The sequence below is a fragment of the Cygnus olor genome, chromosome Z (genome assembly GCF_009769625.2).
Source record: "Cygnus olor isolate bCygOlo1 chromosome Z, bCygOlo1.pri.v2, whole genome shotgun sequence".
Taxonomy (NCBI): Eukaryota; Metazoa; Chordata; class Aves; order Anseriformes; family Anatidae; genus Cygnus; species Cygnus olor.
In genome coordinates, this window is record NC_049198.1 from 2,594,653 (window position 1) to 2,615,187 (window position 20,535).

Genomic DNA, 20,535 nt, shown 5'->3' on the forward strand with positions numbered 1-20,535 from the left:
TACTTCCCCCTGATAAGGGACCAAAAGTAAAATGTATGAAACTAAATTGATGTTGAACTGCTTTTACCTAAGAGAGGAAGTATTGAAAAGACTTATGTTCTTTTAACCCTTAATAAATTTGGTTACGATATTTGCTCTTTGGGATGAGATTATGGTTCCTGTTGAGAAAATCAAACTATGGGGCTGAATACTAGAGTGCAATGCATTCATTTAAGATTTTGGTTATTACAGGAGAAAACAGATCTCTTTCCAGATATTCAGGCATGCTAGATTAGTTCACCATTGAGACATTAATCAGCTAATAGCTCCATTAGTAATAATTGCCTATGCATTGTCTTTATTACCTAATATATTTTACAATGGAAAAAGGCACACTAACCTTTTATTCCTTTCTTAAAGGCACAAGACCTGAATGTGATTGAGGAAGTGATCCGAATGATGTTAGAGATTATCAACTCCTGCCTGACCAATTCCCTTCATCACAACCCAAACTTGGTGTACGCGCTGCTTTACAAGCGGGATCTGTTCGAGCAATTTAGAACTCACCCTTCCTTCCAGGACATAATGCAAAATATAGATCTGGTAAGTGATCTATTATTTAAAGGATGCTTACACTTTGTTATTTGATCTCTTTATCCTTTTGAGGAGTGGAAAGTATTCATCTCTATCAGTTTCTTTTAGAATGTGTTCAAATGTTGAGTTTCCCTCCCCTATTCTCTGGGCCTCCACTGTGACTTATTTTGGGCAACATCTTTATTCAACAGAGCCAGAGGGATTTGGAGATTCCTCTGGTAAGGAATTCCCAACCTGTGATACATCTTTCACTTCCTTTAAGGAAGAACAGTGTCAACTTCTCCTAGCTGCCCCTTGTTATAAGTCTGTCTTTCGGAGGAGAAAAAGCAGGATTTCATTATCAAGAAGTCATTTTCATTTCTCTTACTCCTATCACCATTCATATTAATGATTGTGGGAGACTTTGATAAATAGCTGTGAGCGGGCACTCAGTTGCCTCATTGCCTGGCCTGTATCTGAACATATGTTGCTTTCACCTACAAAGTGCCTCTCCACAGCACTCAGCAATCCTGTTGGGTAAATAAATGCTTTAGAAGAAAACAAAAGGAAATAACTTGGACCAGAATCTGTTACCAGTGTGGCTCTCCATGGACTGCATACTGGCATCTGACTTGGGAAAACAGTTAGGTGTTAGCTGATTTCTGCTACATCTGATAGTGGCATTAATGTTCATACTGAGGACCTGAGTAATGATTCCTGCTAGAAAATAACAGATGTAAAGTGCAAGAAGCCCCTATATGTCCTCTAGGCAGTATTTACAGAGCTGAGCAATGCTTGAAGTCATGCTGTGACCTCTGGGTGCAAAATGCTGGAAGTGGAGGCCTAACAGGGTGCTAAATTTCTTGCTGCAGTGAATAGAGCATTTATTCAGTATGAGTAAAAATCTGCAGAAGTTATTTTTTGATTTGCTTTTACTTTAAAATATTACAGAAGATTGACAGATTTTTGATGATCCATAAAGGAAAGTAATTTTTACTCTTGACAAAAATGTAGAACTGAAACCCTGTTCTGTACCTAACCCTTCCTCTTCTGTTCTCACTTCATATTTTCTGGTCATGCAAGAGTTTGGAGAGCAGAGGTTTCAGAGCTCAAAACTCTCCAAACTTTTGGCAGCTGCAGAGTACAGACAGCATGATACTGCCTGGATGATTAGGACGAGTTGTCTCCAGGTAGTTTAAAGCAGAACTGGGTGCAGTCATGATAACTATGTTCTTTGTTCCTGACTGCGATAGGGACCTTTTCTGTTTGCATGTCCAGAACCAGGAAAACTAGTGGTTGGCAGGTCCTTGTGCCTGACAGCTCCTTGCCTCCCACAGAAAGCAGCATGTCCTTTCCCTTGTAACAGTTAAATGTAGGTTTTCCTCAACTATTTAAAAAGTTCGTCCCCAAAAGTATGTAATATTGGGTTACAGCATAATGCCAGTTACATTCTGAAACTATTTAAAGCTTTCCAAGGGAGCATGTTGAATTTTTAAATAGCTCCTTTGTTAGAGAAGCGAGGATGTCAAAAAAAGATATTTTTTTTTTTAAATATACCTGTCACCAGCTGGCAAGTGGTGAGAGCTGTCAGGCTTGCAGATCTGAATAAAATATTAGATTCAGCTGACTCCTCTTGCAGCCTGCCACATCCTCCAGTTCATACATGATATCAGCAGTACTATCATCCTGTATAGAGCAAACCTTTGTCTTGTGTGCTAAAGCCAAAAATTTTTTACTGGTCTTTCTACCACTTGAAAGACTGGCAAAGCATGTTAGCCTTGCTGTACACGTGGGGAAGCTTGCTGGTACCACGTGGGCAGTATTTGAGAAGAACCAAAATGGGATGCTGGCTCCCAAACTTTGTTCCAGCATTTCTCTGCAGTGATGGAGGTGAGAGCTCTGTTGTCATGGCCACACAGGATGGTGAGATCACATGAAATGGAAATGTGCTCCTGGTTCAAGAAATTCCTAAAACGTATGTTGTTGGAAGCTAGGAGGCTGTATTCATGGGAAGGATCTCCCTCTTCTTGACCTGCTCATATTCTTTTTTTTTTTTTTAACATCCATCCCAGCCAACTCTTACAGACAACATGGTGAGCTAGCCAGGTTTCTTGTGTGGCCTGGGATGGTTATTCAGGGAGTAAATCCACCACCTTCCTATACACCAGGGAACTTTTACTGGGTTTAATGCTGCCATGCTCAATGTATAGCAGTGAAGTTGCCACCCTGCATGTGTGGCCCAAAGTGTGTAGGTGGTAGGTGTAAATGGCAAGAGCTGCAGCTTTTAGTCATGGGATGGGGAGAGAAGTTACCTTTCCCACCCCCTAGAGCCTGTCTGCAGGGTCTGTGCTGCGTACTGGTTCCATCCATGGGTTCTTTTGCACACGGAAGTACACTTGGATTATGTCCACCCACCCTGCTGTGGAAGTGTAATTTCCATCACCAGATGCCACTAGGGGTCCATGTGAGCAGGTGTATGTTCTGCTCTGTGTCGCTGTGATGTCCCCCAGTGCTTCAGCAAAATCCTTCTTACATAGGGTGTAAGATTTTCTTGTCCTAAGCTGTACTCCAGATTTGTATTTGGAACAGAAATACTACTAGACAGCGTGGTAGTGCTCCGTGTTGAAGAAAGCTGACCAAAATACAGCATATGAACAATCTGTAATGATTTTCGGACAGTAAAACCGTTGCTAGGTTGCCATGTCATGAATGTATAAAATAAGAATGACATATCTTGACTTCAATAGTTACTGTTTTTAAACCAAAAAAGGAAGCACAGAAGAGGTAAAAATGCTAAAAAAAAAAAAAAAAAAAAAAAAAAAAAAAAAATAATTAGTTGGAAAACATACTGAGAAAACAGTAACTTGTGCTTTACTGCTCAAATAGAAAGAGGCATCTGCTGCAGTCCTGCGTGGGTATGCAAAGGGATTATAGCCCAGAGGTGTCCTCTCAGCCTGCTCATGCTAGTGATGTGCTAGCTGGATTACTCTGGGTTTAGGCACCATGGAAGAAATTCTAGGGAGAAACAAGAGCTGTAGAAAACAGGACTTCTAAGGACAAATAGAACAGGTGCTGATTAGCCCAAAAGAAGACTAAACCTGATATTGTTCAAATAAAACACAACTGTGAAGAGGAAGGGAATAACCTGTTCTTCCTACCTGTGGCATGTAGGGCAAGTGACTCGTGTAAATTGTGACAGAGAAGGTTCGCAGGTAGGCGTAAGGAAAGACTTTCTAATGTTTATAATAATGAAGAACTGTGGTAGATTTCCGGGGACTTCAACACTGGAGACCTCCAGATCGACCAGCATTTGACTGGTAACACTGGGCCAGGAGACAAAGCAGAAGTGCCTGTAGGCACATGTGAATCCGAGTACGGCTTTGCAGCTCGACCAGCTGCTCAGAGCAGAGTGGCAATTGCCCAGATTAACTCTGTGCAGACTTTGGCACAGTAGCTCAGGACTTTGCCTCAGGGTTTGGACTGTTCAGTTTACTCTGCAAAGGTAATCCTGGAGATAACAAGTAACCTCTGTGAGCTTCATAGCTGAGACAAAAAACAGATGAATGTTTAAGGGGTCATCAGCGTATAGAACATTATTTTATTGAAAATTGTATTATACTATCTACCTCTGGGTTCTTATAAATAAGCTAAAAATCACCATTGCCAGCTGATTGGGAACATATGGGAACAGTTAATATTGTACAGAAGAAACTGAAATCAAAATACCTTCTGTTTCCCATTAATTTACTTTTCATTTTAGAAAGTCATCTTAATGGGATATTGTGCATCTTGTTTAGCTAAATGGGATATTCTTCCTCTGGATGGTGAACAAAGAGGAATGCCATGGTTCCTGTTCTGGCCTACTGCAGAAATGTTTCAGCTGTGAGCTCTCTCTTTGCCTCTGTTTCCAAGGTGGTCTATAATTTGGTCAGCAGACTCACATGTGCCAGGAATTTGGTGAAGACTCTTCACTAGTAATTTCTAAAGATGAGTTTGGTTCATGACCATCATAAGAACTCATTGGCTTTTATTACTTTCATTCTTCCTAAGTCTTCTGTGAGCTACTGATAGATATCGTGCGGTTGAACAGGCTTATCTAGGAGCTGCTAGAATTTTGTTTGCAAAATAGCCTGATAGAAATCAGGAGGTCGGGAGCAATGGCTTAGTGATGCAAAGGATCAGATTGATGCAATTTCCTACTAGGAATTTAATTCTCCAAAGACATTTCCCTGCTAGATTTTAAAATTAGTTGAGCTGGCTTGGCTCTGGCATAGCAACTTCTATTTCAAGACCTGCAGGACTTGCAGTGAGCATGAGAACAAATTTTTCATGGTTTTCCTTAAAAAGCCTGTATAAAAACCTTGATTCCCTGCTAATTACTAGAGCCTGGCTAAAAACTTTCAGTGTTTTTTTTCCCTTCTCCCCACTCCTACCCATTTTCTTTGCCAGGAGTGAGGAAATGGAAGCTGAGCACCTTGAAAAGTTCACATCTTTGAATGTACTCCTAGTTTCAAGGTGAAGCTGAAAACCTTTTCAGTACTTCAAGTTTGCTAATAAACCTTTTGCATTTCTCCTGCTACTGAACTACCTGGAGCAGTTGCGTCCATTCTTAAACAAGGTGGCTCCAGGGAGGGTTGTTTTGCTTTGCTTTCCCTCCAGGACAGAGGATGACTGTCGGCTACTGAACATAGCTGTGATTTATGTTTTCCTTAGGAAGCTACTCAGATGAAGTGCTAATCCTGTGGTACTTTGTAACAAGAGGTTTGTTTTCTCCTTTTCTTCTCCTTTTGGTGCTTTGTGAATACAGCGTGTTACTCTATCAGTGGTGAACAAGGCTGGAAATGATAAATAGCAAATGTCAAAATGTGTCTTTCTCTTCTCATCACACAGAAAAAAAAAAAAGAAAAATAATGGAAAAGGAATCCAACCTTTTTCATTTGCTGCTAAGTTGTTTTTCTCTCTTGCAGAGCTAACCTTGAAAATTGTGGGCAGAGGAGGCAACAGTGAATTGCACTGTTATTTTTAGCTGCAGGAGAAAGTGAAGAGTTGTAGTGTTAGTTAGGCAGCAGTACTGCATGTGAATGGGTTTGGGGCCTCGCAGCACTTCAGTTTACACTGAAAGAATCCAAGTGGAGAAAACATCTTGTCCTTGATAGCTGTGCTGCTTGCTGCATGCTATAGTAAATATAAATACATATTTCTTTACCTCAGACTGTCAGTCATATTGAAAACAATAGATGGACAAAGTTATAGACCCTGTGGTTATTTCCTCATAATCTAAAAAGAAATCTCCAAAACCTAAAATGTCTCTTTTAAATCTTTCTAAATCATTTTAACTTTTTTTGTAGCACTTTTAATCTCTGGAAATATGTTGTAAATTTATTGTTTATAAAACAAAAAGACTAAAGATGAGTCTCAGGAAAAACTGACCTCTTAAATGGAAATGCTTTATGAAAAACAATTTTGGAAATCACTATAGAAAATGGTTTTTGTTTAGATGTCTTGAGTACATTATGCCACCAGAACTAGTGCTGCTGTCTATACTGCTCAAGAAATCCCCAAGCTGATGGCAACCAAGCCATGCAGCTGCATGCACGTTGCACAACCAGAATTAGGTTCTCTGGATAGGGCAAAGCACTGCACCCTCCAGATACACAGTTTTATCTGGACAGTGATAATACATTCCTGATGAGGGGTTGTTTAATCCAGGATTAAACATGCCTTTTAATCTCTGTTAATATGGAAGCCAGCTTGGAGGAGAGAAGTTTTTAAAATGGGTTGTGTTCCTTGCATGGAGGGGGCCTTTCACACGTCATGACTTGGATCCAGATAATTCACAGGGTCTTGTTAAGCTTTGTGTTGCAGGGTTTGCAGTTATCTTCAGCTTTCATAGACCAGTTACCCAAGTGATCAGTGAGAGAATAACTTTCAGAATATCAAAAATAGGTACGATAAGAAAAAAAAAGATGTGTACATCTCTGTCTAGTTTTCATCTGTGTCGAGACCTGCTTTTTTCTATACTTTAGAATAATGTGCTCAGCATTAGGTTTTAAAACATGTGCTAAAACTTGAAACTCATTTAATACTATTCAGACAGTTTGCTTTTTCTAGTTTGTTTTCTTTTTAAGTGGACACGGAATTGAAATCTATTCATTTTCAAGATTATTTTAAATGCAGCTCTGTTACTTATGTGGGGAAAATAATTAAAGCTCCTTCAAAGGAAAAGGCTACTTTTCCTTGACATTATGTTAAGCTTTCATTTTCATCTTTTGTATTTGGGCAGATAAGTAGGTAAACCGTTTGACCTTCAGGGACAGAGATGGGAGCTCAGGGGGTAGGGAGGTCATGCTGGATGCTTTTTGATTTTATTGTTAATAATAATAATAATAATAAGCAAATGCCTCTTCTTGTATGTCTTCTATATAATTCAGCTCATTTTGTGTTGTTTTTTTTTTTTTTCCTTGTACCCAGTATCTCATAGGAGTACTCTACTATCAGGGTTACAAAGAGAATTACTCCAGTTCCATTTTGTCTGAAGTAGAAAGACAAATAACACTTAGAGATATGTATTATTATTTAAGTGGATATTTTTAATTTTAGTCTTCAACTACATACCAAAAATAGCAATTCAAAATTCCTTGAAATGCTGACATGCCCTGTAAATATTGGAAGCCTATCTCACTTTTGTTCTTTGTGGAATATAACTCAACCAAGATTAGTACCTTTACCACATAAATATAAAAAAACTTTTTAAAACATCTTCAGATTGGAGCGTTTGTCTTTCCAAAATAGGAAATGCCAGGATTCACGTAGTATCTGCAAGCTTCATTTGGTTTTTATGTGTATGCTTTATGATAGTATTTTATCCTTTTGATTAAAAGCCCAATATTAAGTTTTGCTTTTGTTGTGGTTTAGAAGAACTTGAGCTAGCAAGGAGCACTAGTGAGATGTATTCTCTGCATGAGCCTGCCCTGGGCAAGGATAGGTTTCACCCGTGATTACTGACAACAGACAAGTGTTGAAATGCAGGAAGGTGTGTTTTCTTTCGAAGTTTGTGGGCAACTTTCTTGTTTCTATAGGAGCTGTGTATCCTCTACCAGCAATTTGTCCCAGACTCTATGCCAAAACCATGTCAGCCTCCCTCTGAGGTCCTCCTGCTCTTTGTGCAAGCTGTTTCTTGCCATTTTCCTGTGTAATTTCTGGTTCCTCCCTCCAGCTCCTTTACTTAAAAACTCAGCACATCTTCCTATTCCATTTTTTGTTTTCCAAGGATCAGAGATCCCAGTGCTGCAGTCAGTCCTTATCTGTTAGAATGTAAAACCTGCCTGCTACTTCTGCCAGAGGCAGTGAAATTCTCCCGTCTTATTCAAGTACAGAGATAATTGTAACAGCCATACAGAAGGTTAAACCTAAATTTTCCCTTGACTGATTTCCATGCTTCTGTTGAGTGAAATAAAACAGAATCAAAACCAAAAAAATACATTTTTATAGATATATATACCCACCCAAAAAGCAGCTTGCCCCAACTGTCATCTCTGTATCCCACTTGGTTGGTGCTTCACAGTTTTTAGAGAAAATCGTTTTGAGATCCAGCAAATCTACCTGCTCAAAACAAGGGCTAGAGTTTCGAGGATCACAGGAGAGGAACAACAAATTTGAATCCCAAAGAAACCAAGCCATCAGCTGTCTTTGTTTTATTAACAGCAGCTGAGCTGGGAGGCATAATTAGGGTAATGGTTTCTGGCTCCAGCTGTGTCTCACTACAGAACAAAGAGAGCTCAGCAGAGATTTTGTAGCATAATACACTCTTCCTCCTTCTACTTGGGAGAATTAACAAAGATTACTCGATGCGCTGGAGGTCACAATTCAGCCACAAGCGAACATTGCCACTTTGCAGAGAAGAGTGTCCAACACGTATGAGAAGTCGGGCAACCTACCAGCAGTGAGTGAAAACCATGCATGGCCCCAACCAAGGGGCAGCCGGGTGCTCACATGTGCACGAGCTCTGTGAAGTACCTCTGACTACGTTGTGGTGCTTTCAAAGGACTCTAAGTAGGTGTTGAAGTTTCGCCCCGTATCTTTTTCTTGTTGTTCTGAGCTTCAGTTCCCCTGCGTGACTGAGGAGTTCCTCTGGGAGAAGGGATGGGGCTTGCAAAGTGTGCTCTTTTTGGATGAAAGGAGCTATGGAAATGGAGGTTTTCTGATGTCCCACATGGAGAACTGCCGGTGGAATGTCTGCTGCTGGTGAAACCTACTGAGCTTGGAGAGGGATAAAAGTTAAAGCCTGACCTAACTGTTCTATCTAACAAGGACCATCTGGGTCACAGAAAGGGGGGTTGGAGTGGAAATATGGTGAAAATCATCTTGGCCTCACCAGGGAGGATGAGAGCATTGAGAGCGAGTGTACAGGTCCTTGGGCCTGGGATTTGTGATGGGGGAGGTTCATGAGGGACTTCGGGTGGTTAATTTGGGGAGAAGAGGAGGTCTTTTTGTTGTTTTTTTTTCTTCAAGTCACTGTGGCTTTGGATGCTATGAAACTACTGGGCAAGTCATGTAGACTCTTGTAGTTGTATTGAGGTATTTAATGGTTGTCTTAGAACCCCTGGTCTGGGAGTCATGGAAAATAAAAGGATTTTACTTTAAGACTTGAAAACTAAACTAAATTTCTGGCCCAAACTACAAAAAGTGGACAAGAATGCCCTGAAAATCCTGATGTGCCTGAGAAGGATGGGATTATAAGCCATGTTTCAGTGTGCAGTACTTGAAAATCTTAATTTATTAATTCAGCTCTATGTGTTAAATTGTAAATTCATCCACACATTAAAAACAGGATAAGAGAATACTGATAATTATGCTAATTTGCCATTAACAAAGTTTTCCTAATTGTGACACAAGCCATGACATGCTTATTCTTTAAAAAATACAGATACATTTATCCAGGGAAAGAAGATGAAAGCTTCATGTGTAAATTGATACAAAGATCTTTTCTATTTGTTTATGTGCTCTGATTTTTCATTCCAGGTGATCAGCTTTTTTAGCTCCCGATTAGAGCAAGCTGGAGCTGAACTGTCAGTGGAGCGGGTTCTGGAAATCATCAAGCAGGGAGCTCTTGCTTTGCCCAAAGACAGGCTAAGAGTAAGTGCTCAAGACCTCGTCAATTAAAGTGTACTGTTCAATCAATTACATACATACGCTTTATATCTGTAACGTCAAAACATCATTTCTCCTATCAATAGCAGCTGATAAGGGGATTACTTTTTGGATTGCAATATGTATGTTTTCATTTAAATTCCTAATTTGTACTAAATTCTGTGGGTGAATTTTCTTGAATAGTTATTAAATTGAAATGTGGAAGAATTAAAATCTGCTAAGGCTAAGCTTTTCTTCATGGTCTCTCTAAGATGCACCTCTCTGCATATTATTAAGATGTAACCAGACTTCTGTTGTTCTCATTTTCTTGTTAGTACATTCTTCTTTCTCTAGAGTTCTGCATCTCCATTTGGGTCTACATAACATGTTACAAAGATAAATTTCTGTGGCTTTAGTCTTGGGTTAAGAATAAACCAACCTAGTGAAAATCAGTTCAGGAACTGCAAGTCTGGTCAACATGGTTGTGAGCTTTCTATATAATCCTGAGCAGACCCCTCTGTTCTCTTTTGAGAATCTCAAACCTCACAAGGGATTTACCAACTTGACAGGTTCTGTGAGGCTAAAATCCATTAATGGCTGTGTGATGTTTAAATACTGCAATAACGAAATCTGTGTAAGTATGTACATAAATGGGAGCTCTGTGGTGGTTTTTTTTTACATCCACCACAATTTTTGCTTCTCCACTGTGCCAAGTGTATTTTAAATACTTAATGCAGAAGCATTTTTGTTCTTACTCCATGATAAGAGAGCAGGAGCTTCTTCTTGAGACCCATTTCTTTAGTAGTAACTTCAGGAATATACCATCTGATAAGGCATACTGAGTACACACAGCCACTGGCGACGGCTGGTAATTTATTTATACCCTGGTAATTTTAAAACACCCAGTGGGAATTGTCTAGCTGGCTGCATATACTAATGTATTTCCTACAGTTCCCAGTGTCCCTGAGATGGTGCATGTAGCAAGTCAACCAGACTGAATTACTTCAAGAGAAATTGGTCTCTAGTCAGAGCCCTGAGCTGCAGTACAGGAATAGCCTAAATAGCAGCGAAGGAGTTGTTGGATCCAGATCCTGTTGTAGCCCTTCAGGTTGTGCCCTTGCTGCATTATGGTGCTGTGACTAGTCAGTAGCAATGTGTGCAAAACCAGGCTGCAGGGAAACACTGGACCCTTTGCATTTCCTTTCTGTGAGCTGCTTTTTTTTTTTTTTTTTGGTGACAACATATTCTTATGTGTAGGTAATTAAAAGCTCTTCTGTTACAAACAGTGATTATTGACATAGAGCCATTGCTAAATAAGTTTGTTACTTACAAAAATTGAAGGTTTTATCACTTACTTAGTGTGCCAGATCGACTTGCATGTTGGGCCACAATTTAAAGAAGTGTTGTTTCAGGAGTGAAATCCTGTCAAGCTTACATTTTTATGCATTAACGATAAAGTGTTCAAAATGACATGTTTATAGTGCCACTTAAGTCAACAAATGAAAAATTTTTGGCAACTGCTAAGCTCTGTAAGTCCTTACCAAGCAGTACAGGGCTTCCTATTTTAAGGATGGTTATAGTGTGACTTAGAATGCTTACCTCTGCTTCAAAGGACTTTAGTTTTGGGGCAGGGTTACCAAGTGAACAGATACAGAGACACAATTCTTCTGCACTGGCCACTTGCACCTACAGGATTTTATTTTTATTTTTTTCAAAAAAAATCCCTTTAATCCCTTTGCTAAGCAAAAGTTTGATCATAGCAGGTTACTTTTCTGCATGGAGGAAGCTGGCGACACTGGCCTTGGCATTCACAACTGCATGCATTAATTTGTAGATGCTCGTAACTCCCTTTCTTTGCAAAGACAGTAATTGCAAGTAGCACACAATTCCCTCCTACAGAAATCACGTTTTAAGTCTTCATACCATCTGCCCTTATACTTCTCTCATAGGGGTCTCACAAGTCTCACTGTTTTTCAGGCCTTCCTCCTCTAGTTTCTGAGGTTTCCAGGGGAAGCTATTCTAAAGCTTGACAAAACCATATTAAGATCAGACTAAAGATATAGTTACACAATAATGTTGGCAACTCTGAGGAATTTCAGCAGCTAAATAAAGGAGAAAGCTTTAATCCTCATGCCTTTAATGACACTCTCTGGGCATGTCTGGATGGGTGGGAGCAGCCCTACCCACATTTGCTCTGCCTGCACAATAGGCTCAGTGGCTGTTCACAACACTGAGCTCCCATCTGTATGATGAGCTCCCATCTGGAAGCTGTATAGCTGCACAGAGCAACTAATACTGCCTGCTGAAAGGACGTTTTTCTAGCACATACTAGCTTGGACACAGCCAATTGACAGAAGTGGCTTCTGGAGAGGAGTTGGCTTGTGCCTGGACAGCTTGGACAATGTGTGGAGGAATTATGGGTCTGTCGCAGCTCGGTTGACATGACCTACATGTAATTACAACGTGCAAAGCTGTGGAGCTTAATCCTGAGAATTTTTGGATCAGCTTTTCAGTTAATTACTAATTAATTTTCAAGCCCTCCTTGCTTTTACCATGATACACTCAAGTGCTCTAAGGTAGAATAGTCCCTGCAGAGATACTACACCTACCTCTTAGAAATTGCCATCTTCAACTCTTTAAGGGAGGTGGTTTTAATAAACACAAGTTGAGATTTGGAAAAATGAGGAATGAAGCAGCGCTTTTACTCACTTGCTTCTCTGCAGCTCAACAAAACAATGGTGTTTTTCCTTATGTATGAGTACGTAATGTATGCACAGATAAATATAGCGAATGTTTTCAAGTTGCTTATCTTGGCCTTTGTTGAGGAAATGAGCATTCAAGAGGCGTTTTATGTATTCAGATCTTGAATCTGTTGCTTAGACCATAGTTCAAACATGAATAAAGGTAAACTAAAAATAACAGCACTTAGAGCCATGATTCTGATCTGCATAATGGAGTTTATCAGCTTTGTAGCACACCCTCGTACTCCTGCTCCCTTTCACTGTGGGAAGTAACGTGTGACGCAAAGTGAGCATGTGTGTTAGCAGTAGGGCATGTATGTAGGTATATGCATGAGGAAAGATGCCTTTTCCTGGCAAATAATTGTTGGGAAATGGAAGATCAAACTCATTTTCCTTACAGTTCTGGAGCAGACCGACTGCCACTGAATACAAACAATATAATTAACATTATTTTAAGCGTATGCTTTTAGCCATGTGCTGTGGAAGGCAGGGAAAGTCCAAGCTGAGTAATTAGCCTTTTAGAAGACTTCTGCATAAACGGAGAGATAAAGGGCAGGTGCTGAAATCAAGAGCTAGTTATTTCTCCTTCGGTCTGTGGGAGGAGATAAATGAAGTTAATGTGCCCGTGACTGAGGCAGAAGCCATGGTTTGGAGATAGAGCTGTCTCCTTCGCAGACGAGCAGCCCACAATCCAGGCTCCCTGTTTTATTGCAGAAGCTTATTAAAGGCAATTTAGAGATCATAGTGATAGGTGAAAATTGGCCTCATTCTTTATTTTTATTTTTTAAAGTTCTCAGGCTGCCTTTCTTCCCTTTGGTGAACTATCTGCGCTTTCAGGAGTCGGAGAGTGAGAGAAGCAACACTGTGTCTGGAGCCTGCCAGTTATCTCAGGATTTCAAGGGGAGTTAGCCAGCTGATAACTGGTCTTCTACAATAAGTGGGAAAACTTGTTTCGAATGCCAGCTGTAGACTGGAAGCTGACATTTGGGTTCATGGAGTGATCACACTTGGGGGGCCACAGTTAAGGTTTTATAAAAGAAAACTTCCCATTAGCTAAGCCACTTAAAGCAGAGACTTCATTTTCACGAACATGTTCTGAGCTGCTCTGCTCCTTTTCTCACTGTGTCAATTAGTATTTTTGTCATCGGTGTGCATTCTGTCATATGTTCTTGATGTGTTATGCAGACATGCCATTATGCTATCAGCTTGCACCCTTTTGGTATGGTACAAAATTTAATATTTATTGAAGTGCATTCTAGTTTCACAGGCATTAAAATTTCACAGAATATGCAAAAGGAGCAGAGGTAAAAGCCTTCAATCTCTTGACAGAACAAGCTTTGCATTAGGTGTTAAAAGCACTTCTCATAGGCTTCCCCTTCTGTTAGCAATGTACTTCCAACTCCTTCAACTTCCATTTGTTTCATAGGAAAAAGCCCCTAATCATCAAGGCACCAGAGAGCAGGGGAAAGCAGTAAATTGCCATGGGATTGCCGGTACAGCCAGGGCGGCACAGCCTTGTATCCTTTGCATATCGCCCAGCTCCTGGGGAAGCTGCGCCAACGTCAAAAATTCTGCTACCAAAAATGTCATAACATGGTTGTTGATGGAGGTGGCAGCGAATGCGTGCATCTAGCTCCTGGCTGTGAATTTGTGTGGCTGGTCTTTGCTGTAAAGCTGAGTTTTGTTCCTAACCCTACTCCTGGCCACAGATAAAACCCTTTGCTTCAAATGCTGTTGTGCTTTTCACTTGGATTGGCTGTCTAGAGCAAAGGGGCTTGGCCAGGACTCAGGCATTGCTCCTCAGCTGGTAGAGAAGCTGTGCAGCAGTCTGGGCCCACTCAGCTGCCGCTGGCTGTGCAGGGCCTTCCCGCAAGCTGCCTCCCGTGCCGGGCATGAGCAAGCGTGGTGCTGAGCACGCAGGGCATGCTCTGCATGGCCACGGCAGTGCCGCTTCTGGGACACATCTCTGCGGAGCCAACTGGTCGGGGGGGTGTGCCAAGTGCTTGCATCTATGGAAAGAAGGTGTACCTGTAAAAGAAAGTGTGTATTGAACTTGCTAACACTGAGGGAGCCTAGACAGTCTCTGGTTTGGCTGCCGAGCTCTCTCTGGAAAGGCCAGGGTGCAGTTAGGAGAGAGGAGATGACATGTGCAGTCACTTGTATTGTCACGCTGTGCAGAGTGGCAGAACATGGGTAGCACTTGCAACAGTGTCCCACATTACAAAGAAAATTGTGTATGTGCGCTACCTAATGTGAGAGATCACCCATTGCCCCGTCCTCCATTACAATTGCTCCTGGTGATAGCTGCAGCACTTTTTTTTCCGGAGTCCTGATGTCCTAAGTCCCCAGTGATTATTTGGCCACAGCAAGATGTGGGCTTTAGAGTCCAGAAACAGTGGTTTTTAATGATCTAAAGTAAACCTGGTGGCAGATCTGTAATTCTTAAGCTATGCACAGCTTTCTTGCATTTGTTTTATTGCTGGAAGAGTACTTCACTACTGTGGGTTTTAGATAGAGAGAAGAATACACAAACTAATTCTGTATGACACTGTAAAGAGGTAGGGGCAGAGGAGGGAGTTAAGGAGACGAGCAACTCCTGTTCAGAGCTCTAGGGCACAGTACTAACCAAGAGAGACAGAAAACTTCCTTAAAAAATAAATTCTCCATCAAATTCTTTCTGATATGTATGTTTTTCTTACTGAAGGTCAAAGATCTTATTATAGTGGAAGCCAATTGTGTCTAACACATCCTTAGGACTGACATTAGGCAGGCATCTATAATGCAGACTTCCCTTTGCTGCCCCTCAACTGCTGTTAACCCTTAGCCTGAAGAAGATCGGATTAGTAAGAGAAGTGTAAGAAACTTTTAAACAAAGTGCTTTTTGGGCTTTTCCAAAACGCCAAACATATGCTAAGAATAATATTTACAGATGGCATATTTCCTTCTGGCAACTTATACCCTCAATTAAGATGTCAAAATTCCCTGCTTCCGTGAGCTGACCTGTAAGTGATGAACAATAATTCATGTGTCTTTTGAAGGCATTCATTTTAGAGGTTAGATTCTCAGAGACCTCGGGTGGAGAAGAATATACTCCATGTCCATTGCGAAATACGATTTTGGGTAATCAAGATTCCAGGAAAAATGATCTAGAAATTTTTTATGGGCCTTGTGGTCAGAAAATAACTTATCATTGAAGCTGTGAGCATGCAAGTCAGACATGTCTGCACTCAGCTGACTCTGGCTAATCTTAAACTGGGATTAACAACCTGTCTGTCTGAACAAGGGCAAACCCTTACGCAGGTGCTCTTCTATTAATGTAAGCCCAGCTGCTTAAATTGTTGAGAATGAGTTGAAACTGAACCCAATGACACCACTTTATAATAAGTATGTCCAGGCAGGAGTTTATATCATTTAAATCTATTTAATTAAATGGTGCAAACTTGTGTGTAGGCAAGATCTAACTTAAATATGTGGAAAAATACAATAGAAAAACCTGTCTATTATAGTGCTTAAAGTTAGATACACACTGACATAATTCAGCATATGGGAACTCCTGACTGCGCATTTCTAAAACTTGGAGAAAGAAAGAAAGAAACAGCAGCAGTCAGGCTCTTAACTCTGTCATCCCAGAGGGGAAACGAAACACAGATCTTTGGGATTATAGTTCAGAAATAAGTGCCACGGTCAGTTTTAAACATTAATATGATAATCCACAGAAATGTTTCCTTCGTAGGAGATAGACTCGAGTAGCTACCTAGAACATATAACATGGTAACAAATTTTGCAGTGAATTCCACTGATAGTTTTCAACAAAATTATGTCCCTTATGCTTGTTTAAACTTCTGTTTATATGCCTGGTTACTTTTTTTTTTTTTTTTTTAACATTGAAGAAGCCAAAGGCCAAAGTAAAGTAGCTTTAGCATCAGTGGATTCGAAGTCTTTGAAATCTGTTGACTCCATTAGTTCCATGATTAAAAGTATATTTCAGCAGTCTTTGGAGAAACTTTTTTGTAGCTATATATAATGCAAATACAGTTGATGACTTGGATTGAATACTAACAAAACTTCAGAAGAGTCCCTCACAAAAGATAGAAGAAATCCAGTAATTTGGAAGCTTTAGGGAAAGCGAAATAAATTACACTGCAGTCCTTTGAAATGTAGTTTAAGTTTTGATTTATAAAAAGCCATGGAATTTCATATTGCTCGACTCAAGATATTTGAAATGTTGGCATAGTCTGGTAGTGTTGGTGAGTCACTTACAAAGCATATTTATTTATTTTTTAAAGTTTGTTTTAAAAAAATTAAGTAAAAAACCAAACAGAATTCTTCGTACAGTTACTGTTCCAGTAGGTGTTTGCATGGATTTTGAATGTCATATGTGTCAAGATTTGGTTGTCTTTGGTGTGGTGTAAGAAGTCCTTTTGCACATAAGGTCTTAGTTACAGCTGAGTATATTACCTGTTTGAATATTGCCAGGTCTAACAACAGTGGTGTGTACTGTGGCATACACAACCTCTGTTTGGCACTCCCAAAGAGAGTTAGCTAATGCTGTAACTGATACCATATTTATATGTTACTCTCAAGGCTATTTGAAAAGGGGATGTGCTCTCCACCTCTCCCCAGGTGTCTGCTGAATTTGAAAATTAAATACAGTATCACATTTTTTAAAATTATTTTTATAGCATTATGGGGAAGGGACTGAAAATACTCACCTCTCAAAGGGCTCCAGAAAACTCAATTTTCAAATGTGAATGCTCCTGAGAACCCAAACAACTTACGTTTGCTTTTACGTAGCAGCTGTCAGTCAACTTTGGAATTAAAAACAGCTTTTTGACTTTAAGTAACTTTAGTTTACTTCAGTGGTTATAAATTCTTCCATGGGGGTGGAGAAAAATAAACAGTAACTTCTGGCATTGTTGACTAGAACAAGAAAAAAGAAAAGCTATTTAATTTTGCTTGTCTGCCTGGCACACAGTTAAAAACATATTAAGGCTTTTCTGACACCTCCCCATTGAAGAGTAATATAAACATCACTGCAGTGTCAGCATAGGAAAATATGCGTTAGCAAGCTTTTGAATCTCTGATCTTTAAAGTGTTTCTCATGTAATATCAGTTTCTTACTGTAAATGGGCCAAAATGTCATCCAACAGAAAATAATAATCATGTTTTCAACTTGGAGAGAGTACTGTATAAAACTTTTCTTTATAGATTGAGAATAAATGGAAAACTTCAACCTTGTTCTCTTCCTAGTCCCTAAAACATTCATTGCCGTATCCTAACACTTCAGAGATCAATGAGAAAAAGAGTGGTGTCACTGGAGAGTTTTGCTGTTGACTTCAACAGTCTGAAGGTTTCAAGTCACATCTTCATGCTCATGAGTTGCTAACAGGACCGTGAGCAGGTGCCTAGCACTTTGCATGTCTTATGGTGGGGAGTATGCAGCTCGTACTGACCAGTGCTGACTAGGAGGGAAGCAGGACTATGCACCAATTTTCTCTATCCACGTCCTTCCTCATTTGCCTTGCTGCTGTTTTCTAGGAGTCATAATGACGTAGCAGTGGCTTAGAAAAATGAGAAGTTCTGTGTTTTTCTCTTTTGTCGCTTTAATGGACACCACGGGGCTGTTTTATCTTTTTAGTTGCTTTTTTTTTTTTTTTAATTGCATCATTATAGGTGTAAGAAGGCTAGCCTCATCTTCTGGATCTGCAGTAGTTCAAAGGGCTACAAAACAAAGCTGTTCGTGCCTTTGCAGGGCATCCATGTCCACCCATGGTGGTCAGCAGTCCGGTAAAGATCTCATGGCGTGCTGCCATGTGTTTCTTCCTGCTCTGCATGCATACAGGAGCAGAAGTGAATCCCTGTGAGCTGCTGAGCTTCAGCTGACTTGGTTGAAGTGGATTGAGAGAAGCAGCTGCTGAAGGAGCAGAAGAGATGGAGGTAGAGCCTGGTTAACTGGTGAACTGTGAGCTTGAAGGAGCTGTGAGGCTTGATTGCCCACACCAGTTCAGTTCATTCTGTTCTTGCAAGCAAGCTCGTATGTTGAAATGGGATGGTAAAATGAGCACTGTTCAGAGAGTAATTCCTTTTATACTAGCTATTATTGAAATAAGACACTGATGTCTAAATCCCTTCATTGTGCTTTCATTTGTTATCTTAGTAGTAGTATATAAACATTAATGCTACAGTGCCGGTCTTCACTTACGTCAGCCAGTCTGTGGTATACCGTAACCTGCAGCATCCCCTCCATTTCCATGCCACCACCTGAGGAGAGAACAGGCAGTTTTTCTGCCATAGTTTTTCTTGCTCTTTCTGTGATCGGGGTGGGGAGGGAGGGGCTATTGCAACATAAGGTAAAAGCATGGTAGTAGACCAAAAGTATCGCTGATATTTTCAAAGAGGTTGGTACTGTTACTATGAAAATGCTCTGAAAGAATAACTGATGCTCTTCATGTCCCTTTCAGGTATTCTCATTGCTTCTCTCATTTGGGATCCGAAGTGTGCGTTAAATAACACAAGTAAAGTCACAGAAGGAGCAACAGGGACTGGGCTACTGGAGCTTATTTGCTCTAAGCTTAGACCTTGGTGTGTCTGGAGTCATGCTCTGGTATTTCTCCAAGGCCATGCATCTTGTTTACAGACCTGGGTAGATAGTTAACATAAAGAACTTTCTTTTTTGACGTTGTTAGCTTGTGTTTATCAGTCTGAGCCTTAAGCACAGCGCATCAAAGATCCCAGTAATGTCATGGTATAGTGATAAAGGGTAGAATGAGTCAAATGAGCAGCATTTTCCTTGGGAGCAAGAAAGAATTTATCCCAGGCTTTGCAGAGAAACAGAAGATGCAATAAAAAGGCATTCAGACACTCCAGTTGAGAACAAGCATAATATTTCTTTAGCTTCCCTGACTTCCTTTTTAGATATTTTATTTTTCAGTAAAATTATGTTCTACTTCCCAGTAAACTCTAGAACCAACAGTACTTTCTCACTGTCACTGTGACATCTGTTTGTGCTGGTGTAGCTAATCAATTACAGACATTGTTGCTATTATAAGCCTGCAAGCCACTTGAAAAGTTACCCAGGATTTTTGTAATGAAGGGCCTGAAGTTATTATTTGAGCTATTTTTTCCTTTTATCTTCCCTTCAGGGGTCATCAGACTGGCAATATTTTTTTACAAGCTCAAACTTTAGACTTCTAAAAGTTCAAATCTCTGTGTGTCAAGCTACTTGAATTTCCTGTAAAAATGTTTGGGTTGTGAATCAATTTGTAATAATATAAAAGTGAAAAAACATTCAGGTTAACTCTGTATTAAAAGAAGGAACTTGAACTCAGCTGTGATTTTCTGATATATTTATATTGAAGCATATTTGTCATCTTGCAATTAGTTCTGATACTTACTGTTAACATTCAGTAAAATTATCAGTCGCATTTATGAGGATAACTTTTCAAAAATCACTTGTTAGTTTAAAAGCAGGAATCTCCAAATTGTGAAATCGGCGTTAGCTTTCCAAGCAACGCAGCCTATAGTTCCCATTGAAAATGCATCCTTTGCAGCCTTGCTATTGCCAAAATATCTCCAATAATGAATGATTTATTCTTCTGTATTTGGATTTTTTTCCTGTGAGGAGGGTGGGGAAGACTCTAAACTGCTGAATACAAAGTCACTCCTAGGACTTGGCTCTAAAACGCATAAACAACACAGACAGTTAAAAGTTACATACCAACACGTGTTTTATACAGCCATGTGTTTTCAGCTCGGTTGCTTAAAGCATAATATAAGAAGTGTGCTCGAGCTGTTTTATTTTTAAGGGGATCCCACATGTTTATGAAGCGCTATCACGTTGCGCTTCAGCCCAAGCTCTAAATGGAGTCTGGCAGTCCCGGCGTTCGCATGGTGCCGTTTGGCTCGGCAGCGATAAGCAATAGACAGTCTGGCTCCTTCCAGGAGCCTCTCAGTCATGTCTGAGCACTTGACAGTTCCGAAACCCTCTGGCTGACTTTCCCCTGTGGACCGTTCATTTATCAGGAAATGAAATTGGTTACAGGATTTCTCACGTTGCCAAACCTCACTGACGAAATCTGGTTTGTTCCTACTTTCAGAAGTAGTAAGAACACAT

General features: G+C 40.2%; 1 protein-coding gene across 12 annotated transcripts in view; it reads left to right on the forward strand.

Moving 5' to 3' along the window:
- DYM (dymeclin) overlaps positions 1-20,535 on the forward strand; it is a 205,903-nt gene that overhangs the window by 164,389 nt on the left and 20,979 nt on the right. For all 12 annotated transcript variants that reach the window (XM_040540536.1, XM_040540542.1, XM_040540547.1 and 9 more), the window contains 2 exons: positions 400-582; positions 9,574-9,687. In XM_040540536.1, the coding sequence (XP_040396470.1) occupies positions 400-582; positions 9,574-9,687 (297 nt within the window). The remainder of the gene's footprint in view (positions 1-399; positions 583-9,573; positions 9,688-20,535) is intronic.